We start from the raw sequence: 14,151 nt of genomic DNA, 5'->3' as shown, positions 1-14,151 counted from the left end.
TGATCTCATGGTTCATGAGTTTGAGCCCTGTGTTGGGCTCTGTGCTGACAGCTCACAGCCCAGAGCCTGCTTCTGATTCTCTGTCTCCCTCTCTCTCTCTGCCCCTGCCCTGCTCGCACTCTGTCCCTCTCTCAAAAATAAACACTAAAAAAAAAAAAAAAAAAAAAAAATTAGTAATCAAACATATGGTTTTAAAAAACAAAGGGTTACAAATCATACATTGTATATAATGTATATGATATTACATAACACCAAATTGTATATATAAATGCATAGAGTAAGATCTATTTGTTTATCTCTTGATAGAAGAGAGTGGAATTAAATATGAAAATTCTACATTAAAAAAGTAAGTATATATTCATACATTACACTAATAATAAATGAAACACGGAAGTACTTCAAAAATTAACTACCAGGACACCTGGGTGGCTCAGTAGGTTAAGCATCTGACTTCAGCTCGGGCTCAGGTCATGATCTCATGATTCATGAGGTTAAGCCCCACATCTGACTGTCGGCCCACTTCACATCCTCCGTCCCCTTCTCTCTCTGCCCCTCCCCGGCTCGTGTGCATGTGTGCCCTCTTTCTTTCAAAAATAAGTAAACATTAAGTAACAATAATAATAATAATAATAATAATAATAAATTAACTACTTACTGTGTAATTGAATTTTGAACACTCTTTTCATTTAAAGTCATTCCGGGAGGTGGGTCATTTTGCAAAGCCAACAGTTCTTTCTGCAATCGTTTCTAGAAAAGAGTATCAATAATAATTTGTACTTTAAGAAAAATGACAATGTAAATATCCTTCTACACAGAATGAAATCCTTGATTAAATTTCCTCCATAGGCTCATATCTTTTCAAGTCCCTTACACTTTGTATGTATGCCTCACTCTCAAAGTTTTAATTGCTTGTCCCATAATTCACAATCAAAAGATTTCCAAATATATTTGAAAACACTGATGCTGTAAAGTGGTTATGAAGAGCAGCCAGCTACCTACAAAACTTCACTGTTACTCCATCGGGGTTACAAGATCTCAGTCTAGGTTTTAAATGCTTAAAAGTTTCAGCACTGTTTCCTTTACTGCTTTCCAATTGTAAAAACCACAGTTCTCCATCATCCTTAAAAAAAGGTGTCATTTCAAACATGCAAGCTTTTCAGAGAAACTATACAAGTAACCATTCATGCAAAAAGCCTTTTGAAAACATTTTAAATAATTTAATTTACAATTTACAGCCCATATTTGTTTTCTTAAATAGGGTATCTGCACATAATTTAAACTATCAATATCAGAATATAACATATCTGGGCCCAAGATACGCAGTTATTTTTCCACATAACCCAAATGACTATGTATTTACATTCTTGTTTATAAGTTTTTACTGTTCAACTCTTCTGTTATCACTAGTGGACATTCTTTATCAGTATACAACAAAGCAAAACAAATAGAAGCAAAGCAAAAACCATAGAAGCCTGCAACTTATGGGTTTAAAAATCAAATAACCCATGTTATTAGAAATTATTTCATGTAACATTATAAATACTCTTAATGAGCATCTTTTCTTGGAATAAAGTAGACCAAAATGGGTATCTGTTCAGAACTCAACAATTCTCTACTTAAAAGCTAGTTTGTGCTGTTGCTGGTCAATCAAGTATCACTAACAAATATTTCTAGACCTTTTCAGTTTATGATGCCTTTAAGTAAATTTAACAGCATCCAATACCACTACAGATTGGAAAAATCCTCCCTTCTCGGGGCACTTAGGTGGCTCAGTCGGTTAAGCGACCAACTCTTGATTTTGGCTCAGGTCATGATCTCACCGTTCATGAGTTTGAGCCCCACGTCTGGCTGTGTGCTGATAGTGCAGAGCCTACTTGGGATTCATTCCCTGTCTCTCTCTCTCTCTCTCTCTCTCTTTCGATTCATTCTCTCTCTCTCTCTCTCTCTCTCAAAATAAAGAAATAAAAAACAAACAAACAAACAAAAAAACCTCCTGCCTTCTCTGTTGAGAATCACTGGAAAAGAACTTATTAATAGGCACACACACTTGGCCCACAAGCAGGTATCTGTGGACTACCACACCTTTACTTTGGTCTCTGTGGCCTTTCTGCAATTACCTCCTACATTTGTTTGGCTCTCGCCTCACAATAAGAACAGACTATGTTTTTGATCACAGCATCCCCAGGGTCTAGAATATGCTGAAAAACATCGATAATAAATCACTAAATGTTAAAAAAAAAAAATTCTAAATTCCTAAATGGCTCTTAAAGTGGCCAAGAATGAAATCTTTCCTTAGATCCTGCAGTATCATAATTGCTAGTAAAATGAAAATAAGGTATCAACTACTTGCAATTTCTGATCTCAGCTGCCTTCCAAAATGCAAAATAATTACAAATTGAAAATCAGTTAAGAAAAATTTTAAGTATCTAAAATACAGAAATAAAGCTGCCTAAGTGACTTGTTTTGAATAAAGAAATATATTTGTGATAAAGTTCTATGTTAGAACAAAGTTTTTAATTTATTCCTCTTATGTTAACAAATGTAGGTTATATGATCAAGTATATTTTTTTTCAAGTTTTTAAATTTTAATTCCAGTGTATTTAACATACAGTGTTATTATTTGTTTCAGGTATATAATACAGTGATTCAATGATCAAGTAAATTTTTTTAATGTTTATTTTTGAGACAGAGACAGAGAGCATGCACACGTGCGATGGGGAGAAGGGAAGAGGGGGAGGTGCAGAGACAGAGGGGGACAGAGGATCCAAAGCGGGCTCTGGCTGACAGCAAAGAGCCCAATGTGATGCGGGGCTCAAACTCACGAACCACGAGATCATGACCTGAGCTGAAGTCAGACACTTAACTGAGCCACCCAGGTGCCCTGATCAAGTAAATTTTTATTATTTTATTTTACTATTTTTTTAAATGTTTACTTTTGAAAGAGAGAGAGAGAGAGAGAGAGAGAGAGCAAGCGCACGCACAAGTGGGGAAAGGGCAGAGAAAAGGGGACAGAGGATCTGAAATGGGCTCCGTGTTGACAGCAGAGCGCCTGATGCAGGGCTCAAACTCATGAACCACTGTAAGATCATGACCTGAGCCTAAGGTGGATGCTTAACCAACTGAGCCACCCAGGTGCCCCTCAAGTGAATTAAGAACACTGGGTGCAACAACGAAAAACTGGTATCTTCAATGCGGGACTTCTCAGAGACTTCTACATTGATTCTCCAAGGAGAAGAAGATAACAAAGAAGTTTCCAAAAGTAATGGAAACCCATTAGTGTAGAGCATCTCTGAAAAGTCTTGTTTCAATAATCACATTTTGGGTAACACTGCTGTAGAAATTCTGCAGATCTTGAGAACTTTACTAAAACAGGGAGCGCAAGCCCTGTTATCAAATCAAGGATATATAAGGCAATTTGCACAGGTACTAACTGAAACATAAGGATATAAAGGTAAGTTAAGAAGAGTTTTATTGGTATCATTATCCCTTATGTCTCCTGAACATAATGATTAAGAGTGCTATGAAAAAAGAAATGCTTTCCTCACCTGACACTAATTCTTACATGTCCACAAAGAAAAAGACCTGTGATGACCAAACTCCCAAGAGAATCTGCAATTAACTCTGCTTTCTTGTATTCCCATCTTTGTGTAGTTCCTTCCCACACTGTACCAAAATTCAACAGTGTGACTAACAGAACATAGCTGAAATGATGGTATGTCACTCCCAAGATTAGGTTATAAAACAATATGGTTTACATCTTGGTCATTCTCTTTAGAATCACTTGCCGTATTGTGAACAGCCTAATTCAGAAGACTGCATGCTAAGATTACTGGCCTCCTGCTAATAACCATGTATGATTTGGAAGCATATTCTCCAACCCTAAGCCAGTCTTTCAGATGACTGCAGCCCAGGCCAATATCTTGCTTACAAACTCAAGAGAGACTCTAAGCCAGAACCATCCAGCTAAGCCTCTGATTCCAGACCCTTTGGGCGACATGGGATTATAAAGGTTTGTTCTTTTAAATTACTAAATTTGGAGATAATTTGTTATATAGCAACAGATAATGCAGGATCTCTGCTCCAAACTCCCCTCATGAAAAGGGGTTATAATCTACAACCCACTTTCCATTTCAGTATCACAGGTCAGAATCTAAAACATTCTGAGGGGGTGAGTCACTACATAAAAAGTTTTTTTTTTACTGAGCAGGTGAGTCAGTACATAAAAAGACAATTCATGCCAGCCCCTTAATGTCTTAGCTACTAGGCCTTAAACTACTTTGCACACATCCACATCGCCTCCAATAAAGAGATAAAGCATGACCAACCTTTTGGGGGCTAATGCATATTTACTAAGCCCACTAATAAAAGTAATAATTCACCCATGCACTTAAAATCAAAACATAAAAAAAAAAAACATACAAAGAATGGAAGGTCAAATGGTTTGTCTATTTGGATGGTTCACAAAACAGGGAATTTATCCTTTGGTGTATTCTCAGAACAATAATTCATTGGAGAAGGCAGAACACGTCTTTAAATAAGCAGTCAGTCCCCTCAAGGGTCCTTTGGATCATCTAAGAAATTGGTTCTAATGAGGTATACTCCAAAACAAAACAAAACAAAACAAAGCAACAACAAAGAAACTAGCCCTAAGTTTCTTGAACACGGACACAGAAGCTAAAAGAGAAGGACCTAAAAATTTGATGTAAAAATAAACAAGAATTCATACTTACTTGAGGATGTAAAGAGCTAGTGATCTATTTAGAGATCACACCATGTAGTATCAATCAACAGAAAGCTATTATCACATGAGGAAAGCATTCAGCTCCTCCTATCATTGAAGACAAAGTATTATGAAAGTAGATGAGAAACACTAGCAAAAGTGATGATACCACCAGCTGTGAAAACCATTATGGCAACATGGCCAGCTTTCCCATACAGTGCTGAAAATGGCAGCTACAGACTAAAATAACTGAAGATAATAGAAACTAATTGCAGAAGGTAACGGCTGTAACCAGAGAAGCAGAACTACCCTGAAACCACTGGGAGGGGAAGAAGTCAAGAAATTTGCAATGGTTCTTGGCCAAATATCAACCCTTGTCTGTACCTAAATTGGTGAGGACATGGAAAAACTAATTACATATATTGCAAATGTATCATCATTTTCTGAATCTAAGAAACATCATCAGTCTTAAGATGCACCATTATTTTATATAACCCTGGAAAAAGAAGACTACTGCCAACTGAATAGTAACACACCACTGGTAAGACATATCTTCATTTTGGATTAAATATGAAAAAACTGCATTTAAAAATCTATGAATATTGTATTAATAAAAGTTTAATTTTCCTAATACTTAAATACCAGAATTACTTGAAAAATAAAAATTAATTTGCTGAATAAATTTAATATGCCAAAAATGATTCTTATCTCAATATTTAATACCTAACCAAAAATACATGATTTCACTCTTTAAACATACATTTTCTTTCCAGAATTTGCATAAAAGTGCACCGACATCTTGTCCTCCCAGACAAAAAGGCCTAAAGCTACTAGCAAAAGAATTTCTTTTTCTCACCTCATTCATCAAAAATGGTCAGGTCTAGAATCTAAATGTTTGGAAGCACCACAAATCTAGAGTAAACCTGAAAAACTCCCAACTAAGCCATCATCTTATGTTGGCTCAAGTCTAAAAAACACACAAGAATCTGAGCTCTGAAGAGATCCAGATGGATTTACATAATCAGTAAGAAAGATCCTGATACATCTAAATACCTTGAGAGAGAAATGATTAAACATTTTCAGAACTGGTTTGGCTTGGGGTACCTGGCTGGCTCAGCAAATAGAGCATGCAACTCTTGATCTCAGGGTTGTGAGTTCAAGCCCCATGTTGGGCGTGAAACCTACTTAAAACAAAACAAAACAACAAACTGATTTGGCTGTTCAGTGGCTCTGGCTTCAGTAGTCCAGCCAGCACCTCCTTTTCTTTCCTTCCTCACAAAAGCAAATGGTTCAAAGTGATATGAATCCATTCTAATTTATTACCTTTGGGGGTGGGGAGTATTAAGAAAACCACTGACAAATTTTGCAACTATCATCAATGACAAGGTATTGGAGCACACCACAAAACTGAAGGACACTCCAGTATGTCATAACACCACAGCTGGGAATCTCTGCTCTAGATTACAACAGCCTAGGACTTGTAACCCTGTACTTACAGTGACACCAGTTCAGTTCCTAAAATGTTTTCCAACTCAATGCATGTGAGGGATTATTCTTGAGATTTACTCTCCCCTATGACTGGGGCTTATTACTACAGTACTGGGTTGAAGAAAGAAATTAATATAGTATTAAAAGGCTGCTCTGGAGCTTAACATACCCTCTCTCCACTATTACTTCTCCAAGAATTACTACAGTAAGCTGCTTCACACCAAAGGTGAACTGTGGAAACACAAAACAGTCAACATAGTGAAGAATAGACACATTTATTATTACTCTTAACTTCACGAGATGTAAAGCCCTTGGAAGGCTCAAGCCAGTTTGTATACAAAAGAGAAAAAAGCAATTTAAAAGATAAATCACTTTAAAACTGTAATCACCATATTCTAACAGTTCTATTCCATTTCCCCCAACTCAAAATATCAAAGCTATCCAAATATACACTCATAATGTTAAATCAAGCTTGAATATGCCATATGCCTCCCTGGCATAATCAAGATATGAGATAATGGATAAATACAAAGACTAACACTTTTAAACATTAAAAATTTTTAAATTAATGTGGGGACTGAGGGGATGGTTATATAGGTGACAGCGATTGAGGAGTGTACTTATGATGGACACAGAATGATGTATGGAAGTGCTGAATTACTATCTTATACACTTGAAAGTAATAAAATACTATGTTAATTGAATTAAAATAAAAACTTAAATTATATAGACATAAAATACATATAAACATAAAATCTCAGAAGTCCAAAAAACTTTTTAAGTGTGGCAAAACTCTATCCTAAAAGAGCCCTGCCATTGTGTACTGAACATAATTTAGCCTAACAATGACTGCATTATTGTGACAGCCTTAAATAACAATGAGATCTATAAGCCCAACCAACTCTGCAGCAAATTGTGATAGTCTGATATCCCTGTTTTCCACTTTTTTTTTTTTACTGTCATCTGCTTTTTCATTGCCAATAACTTATCGCAATACCTAACTTCTACTCACTGACATCTTATTTTCCTTTCTCCTCTTTTCTCTCCTTCATCTGCTGTTTCCCTCTCCGCAAGCCCACCCTGCATTACCTAGCAAAAGAGTTTATTTATTTTGTTGAATATATCACTTTATTTTTGTTTAACGATACTCATCTTCAGGGCTAGCATTAACAGTGGCAAACATTTATTCCTTCACATGCTCTTAAACCATAATATACTGTCTCACTGAAACAGAAATTAGGAGTAATTTCTGCAAGTCCTCATTAAATGAAAAGCATGGCCCAGTAACATCTACAGATCATACTCTGTGTAGCACAGTGCTAAACCATGGAGTTTCATCCCAATGATGTGATCTCTGCCTCTTCAGCTATTGTCATTTTCATCAATGCCCACAGTCATATATTAATTCCAGTCTTTCTTCACACAGCTAAGGATGATGAGTATGACTGTATTTAAAAAAAAAAAAGTTACTATTATGGTCATTTTGTAGTGAACATTACTGTTTAATCTGAAGAATACATCATCAAATGAAATGTACCAGTTAGCCAAGTTGTAAATGCAACATAAAAAGTTCTTAAAGGAAATTAAAAGTGCTACTCCAGTGAACGCTTGAGTGGTAAGAAAACAAAACAGCCTTTTATTGCTGATATGGACAAAGTCTGAGTGGTCTGGATAGAAGATCAAACCAGCCACAAAATTCCCATAAGCCAAAGCCTAATCCAGAACAAGGTTCTAACTCTCTTCAAATCTGTAAAGTCTGAGAAAGTGAAGAAACTGAGAAGAAAGATTTGAAGTTAGCAGAGATTGGTTCATGAGGTTTTAAGAAAGAAGCCGTCTAACATGAAAGTGCAAGGTGAAACAGTAAGAGATATAAAACTGCAGCAAGTTATCCAGAAGATGTAGTTAAGGTAATTAACAAGGGTGGCTACACTAAACAACAGATTTTGAGTGGAAATGAAACAGCCTTCTATTGGAAGAAGAGGCCATCTAAGACTTTCACAGCTAGAGAGAAGTCAATGCCTGGCTTCAAAGAGTCAAAGAACAGGCTATCTCTTGTAAGGGGCTAATGCAGCTAGTGACTTTAAGTTGAAGGCAGTGCTCATTGGCCATTCCAAAAATCCTAGAGCCCTTCAGAATCACGTTAAATGTACTCTTCCTGTGCAATGTAAATGGAACAACAAAGCCTAGATGACAGCACATCTGTTTACAACATGGCTTACTGAATATTTTAAGCCTACTTTGAGACCTACTACTCAGGGAAAAAAAGCTTCCTTTCAAAATAATACTACTCACTGACAATGTACTTGATCACCCAAGAGTTCTTATGGAGACGTGCAACAAGATTAATGTTTTCATGCCAGCAAACAAAATCCATTCTGCAGCCCAAGGATCGAGAAGTAATTCTGACTTTCAAGTCTTTACTTAAGAAATACACAGCTGCCATAGACAGTGATTCTTCTGATGCATCTGGACAAAGTAAACTGAAAACCTTCTGGAAAAGATTCACCATTCTAGATGCCATTAAAAACATGTGTGATTTGGGGCACCTGGGTGGCTCACTAAGTTAAGCAGCCAACTCTTGATTTCAGCTTGGGTCATGATCTCACGGCTCATGGATTTGAGCCCCACATAAAGCTCTGTGCTGACAGTGCAGAACCTGCTTGGGAGTCTGTCTGTCTGTCTGTCTGTCTCTCTCTCTCTCTCAAAAAAAAAAAAACACAAAAAACAAAAAAACCCCTGTATGATTCACGGAAAGAAGTCGAAATATTAACATTGACAGAAGTGTAGAAAAAATGGACTCCAGCCCTCATGGATGACTTTGAGGGGTTCAAGACTTCAGTGGAGGAAGTAACTGCAGATGTGGTGGAAACAGCAAGGTCTAGAAGTGGACCCTAAAGATGTGACTGAATTGTTGGAATCTCATGATAAAACTTTAACAGATAAGGAGTTGCACCACATGGATGAGCAAAGAAAGTGGTTTTTTCAGTTGGAATCCATTCCTGGGAAAAATGCTGTCACTTTCTGAAATGACAAGAAAGGACTTAGAGTATTACATAAACTCAGTTGATAAAGCAGTGGCAGGGTTTGAGGATTGACTCCAACTTTAAAAGAAGTTCTACTGTGGTTCAGATGCTGTCAAACAGCATCAAATGCTACAGAGATATCATTCCTGAAAGGAAGAGTTGATCAATGCTGCAAATTTCATTGTCTGATTTCATATAATTGCCACAGCCACCCCAATCTTCAGCAACCACCACCCTGATCAGTCAATGACCATCAACATCCAGGCAAGAAGCTCCACAAGCAAAACAGATTACAATTCACTAATAGCTCAATGGAGGTTAGCATTTTTAGCAGTTTTTCAATTAAGCTATGCACATTGTTTTTTCAGACACGATGCTACCGCACATATAACAGACTATAACATAGTGTAAATACAACTTTTATATATACTGGGAAACCAAAACATACATCTGACTCATTTTACTGTGATATTTGTTTTATTGTGATGGTCTGAACCAAACCCACAGGATCTCTGAGGTATGCCTATATTCTAATGGGTAAAATTAGGGGCACCTGGGTGGCTCTAGACTCTTGGTTAGGTGTCTAGACTCGGTTTTGGTTCAGGTTATGATCTCACGGCTCATGTGATCAAGCCCTGCGCTGGGCTCTGAGCTGGCAGCACAGAGCCTGCTTGGGATTCTCTCTCTGCCCCTCACTCACACGTGCCCTCTCTCTCAAAATATTTAAAAAAATAAAGGATTAAAAAAACCTTATTTAAAAAGGTTTTAAATTTAAAAAAACCTTATTTAGGGTAGGGAAAAATATAAAGACAGGAAAACATTAAAAATGTAGAAATAGGGGCACCTGGGTGGCTCAGTCAGTTAACTGTCCCACTTCAGCTCAGGTCATGATCTCACGGTTCTTGAATTCAAGCCCCACATCCAGCTCTGTGCTGAAAGCTCAGAGCCGGGAGCCTGCTTCGGATTCTGTGTCTCCCTCTCTCTCTGCCCCTCTCCTTCTCATGCTCTGTCTCTCTCTCTCTCAAAAATAAATAAACATTTAAAAAAATGTAGAAATAAATGTCAGTGGATGCCAATGCAACTGTACATGAAATGGCCAACACTGTTTTTCTCTCATTTCATGCAACAACCAACAGGTGGAAGGTTAACAATAGGGGAACACAATGGAATAAAAATAAGATTACTATACACATTAGTATCATTACACTATCAAACAACTACTATTTTTCCCCCCAACAACATTAAACAATTATAACAATAGCTATCTCTCTTCTTTCAGGGTGAGAGGCTAAGCAATGAAATGATTTTACCTTATTGTAAAATGAAGCAGAATTTGATTCATGCAAATTAAGGAAACATTTCCTTTCCTACTGAATTCTAAATACACTTCTACAGACTTAGTTCCTAATAGGTATTTGTTGAAACTCTTGCCCCTTTTCGGAAATGGAAAGCCTCCAACAAATAGAGGTATTCATTCTTTATTTTAAACTAACATTTTCAAAAATTAGATTGGAATGCAAAAAGCGACAAGACTTAAAGATTCCTCTTCTTACAAAGAGGCCACAGTCTAAAAAAAAAAACAAAAACTGCATGCTTTCATGCTTCTACATGCTTTCAGGGTACAGCAGTGCCTGAAAGGAGAGGAGTGGGCACAGAAAAAAACCACGATCATGATAAACTGAAAACCAAAGGAAGAATGTGTTACAAAAACTAAACAATTTCATTTTCAGCACAATGGCAGAATAGAGACTCTGAATAATTCTATAAAAAAAACAAAACAAAACAAAAAGTGAGTGTAGGAATCCTGAAATAAAAGGATCATGGTTGGATTTCGCCTTGGGGATTTCTACCAAACCCAAGGAGGGCAAGGCCAGAAAGTGAGGCTTCTAACAGAAGACTATGACTCTTCAGTGTAAGAGTAAGAGAAAGGGCATAGAAATTTGCCTGTTTTGAACTCAGCAATGGGCGGAGGAAGAAAAATTTCTTCCATGAAATGTCTTAACCTCAAGTGGACACCCACGTGGATTTTCAGTATGAATTCCTACAACCTTAGACAAGAATTTAATCAAAGTAGTCCAAGAAGTAATGCCCAGGCAACTGGCAGAAGCAAATATAAACCCTAGAGGAAAAGAAGTTTTATCCTTTGGAGGCAACAATTTCATTTATCAGAATCTAGAAAGATAAATTAAAAATTAATAAGGACCAAATGAGAACTTATTCAGAAGACAATAGCATTCAATACCCACTGTGATAAAAATCTATCTTCTCTTGCATTCAGAATAGTACCAGATCCCCCAATTATGTCCTTATAGGATTTATATAACTGTAAGCAACTCTAAGGCACAGATTGTGTCTATTTCTGTGTATTTCTAGCATTCAAAACTGTGCCTGGCACATAATGGTTTTTGCCTTAGTACATGTCTAAAAAATTAATAAGGGTGTTGACCAATTCACTATTTGCAAGGGCAAAATCCAGAAAAAAATATATGTGTCTATCAATAGCTAACTTACACAAATTATGGCATATAGAAATAAAACTATGCAACCATTAAGAATTATGTGTACTAACAAAAGAACCTCAAAATATACTGATGAAGAAAAAGCAAGTCTAGGGGCACCTGGGTGGCTCAGTTGGTTGAGCATCTGACTTAGGCTTAGGTCATGATCTCGCAGTCTGAGAGTTCGAGACCCGCAGCGGGCTCTGTGCTGACAGCTCAGAGTCTGGAGCCTGCTTCGGATTCTGTGTCTCCCTCTCTCTCTGCCCCTCCCCCCACTCATGCTCTCTTTCTGTCTCAAAAATAAATAAATGTTTAAAAAAAATTTATAAAAAAAAAAAGAAAAAGCAAGTCTCAAAATACATAGAATTCCTTTATGTTAAAACAAAAGCAACAGATTGTACAAATGTTATATAAATGTATACAAAAGAGGTCCAAAGGAAGCATATCCAACTATTTTACAGTAGTACCCTACTAGCAGTGGAAATGGAGGAGAAAGAAGACACCTCTATTTGCACTATATACTTTTATACTATGACTCTTTTACAATAAGAATGTAAACATGAAGGGCACGTAGGTGGCTCAGTTGGTTAAGCATCCGACTTTGGCTCAGGTCATGATCTCACAGTTCATGGGTTCAAGCCCCCTGTTGGGCTCCGAGCTGACAGTTCAGAGCCTGAAGCTTGCTTTGGATTCTGTGTCTCCCTCTCTCTCTGCCCCTCCCCCATGCCTGCTCACTCACTCTCTCTCAAAAAATGAATGAAACATTAAAAAATAAATTAAATAAAATTAAGGGCTCAATGGATGATGAAAACATATCCACATAAGAACCTGTACACAAATATTGATAGTAGCATTATTTACAATAGCCAAAAAGAAGAAACAACCCAAATGCCCATTAACTGATGAAGAGGTAAGCAAATGTGTCCAGATAATAAAATGTTATTTGGCCATAAAAAAGAATGAACTACTGACATGCTGTAACATGGATGAACATCAAAAACATTATGCCAAGTGAAACAAATCAGTCACAAAAAAAACTAGTATATGTGATACTATTTACATTTCATGTAATAGGATAGGCAAGTCTATAGATACAGAAAGTAGACTAGTTATCTGCCTGAGGGATGTGGAGTGAAGTGTCAGAACAGTGAGTGCTAGTGGGTACACGTTTTCTTTTGGAGATTATGAAAATATTCTAATATTAGATTATGGGGATGGGTACAAAACCAGGTAAATATACTAAAAACCACTGATTGTACACTTTAAATGGTTAAATTTTATAGCATATAAATTTTATCTAAATAAAACCTTTTAAAAACTCAATGGATAGATTAAGTAGCAGACTAAAATAGGTGAAGAGAGAATTAGTACCTAGGACAATAACCTGAAGCATTTATCCAGGATATAACAGAGAAATGGAGATGAAAATGTGAAACAAGAACATAAAGGAGAATAAGAGGCAACACTTAAACAGATAATGCTTGAGAATTTCCCAGAATTGTTTAAGACATCAATCCTCAGGTCAAGAAATTCAATGAATTCCAAACAGCGAAATAAAAAGAATTCTGAACTTAAAGTACAGAACATCAATTTAAAAAGAGCTTAATCCTAAAACTAGAGAGAAAAGACAGATTAGCCACACAGAAATGGAAATTAGGTTAAAAGTAACAATGGAAGTCAGATAACACTAGAACTTAGAAAACTGGAATTTTATCTTTAGTGTAAGTGAAAACAATGGACAGTTTTAACTCCTATATCTGGTAAAACTAAACTAAATTTCAGGAACACAAGTGAAAAAAAAAAAAGGTATTTTCAGACAAAACAGAGTTTACCACCAATAGCAACCAACCAACAATAAATCTTGACTTCCTTCTGGAAAAGGATCCCAAATTGCAAGTTTAAGATGCAAAGGAATGGTGAGCAAAAATACATAAATATATAAGTAAGTCTATAAATCTGAACACTGGCTATAAAACATAGGCCCACAATTCCTTATGGATAAAGTCTTGCGGCCAGATGTATTTCAAAATTAAGAAATTTTTGAATTTTATAAAAATAACAATATTGGGGTACCTGGGTGGCTCCATCAACTAAGCATTCAACTCTTGATTTTGGCTCAGGTCATGATGAGGATGATGAGGCTCAGATCATGATGAGGTCATGGGGATGGAACCCCATGCCGAGCTCTATGCTAATAGCATGGGGCCTGCTTGGGATTCTCTCTTCCTCTCTCTGCCCCTCCCCTGCTTACAGTCTCTCTCAAAATAAGTCACAGGGGCCCCTGGGTGGCTCAGTCTGTTGAGTGTCAGACTTCAACTCAGGTCATGATCTCTCAGTTCATGAGTTCAAGCTCCGCACTGGGCTCACTGCTGTCAGCACAGAGAAAGAAAACAAAACTCCTTTGTTCCTCTCAACGCCTCTC

The 14,151-nt window shown here is 36.8% G+C and overlaps 1 protein-coding gene across 2 annotated transcripts in view; it reads right to left on the bottom strand.

The window, feature by feature from the left end:
- Positions 1–14,151, bottom strand: part of UBE2W (ubiquitin conjugating enzyme E2 W) — a 70,897-nt gene that overhangs the window by 33,695 nt on the left and 23,051 nt on the right. For both annotated transcript variants that reach the window (XM_032591955.1, XM_030303524.1), the window contains exon 2: positions 656–747. In XM_032591955.1, coding sequence (XP_032447846.1) covers positions 656–747 — 92 coding nt within the window. The remainder of the gene's footprint in view (positions 1–655; positions 748–14,151) is intronic.

Source organism: Lynx canadensis, chromosome F2 (genome assembly GCF_007474595.2).
Source record: "Lynx canadensis isolate LIC74 chromosome F2, mLynCan4.pri.v2, whole genome shotgun sequence".
NCBI lineage: Eukaryota > Metazoa > Chordata > Mammalia > Carnivora > Felidae > Lynx > Lynx canadensis.
The sequence above is the reverse complement of the archived record's forward strand: the minus strand, read 5'-3'. Positions and strand labels throughout refer to the sequence as shown.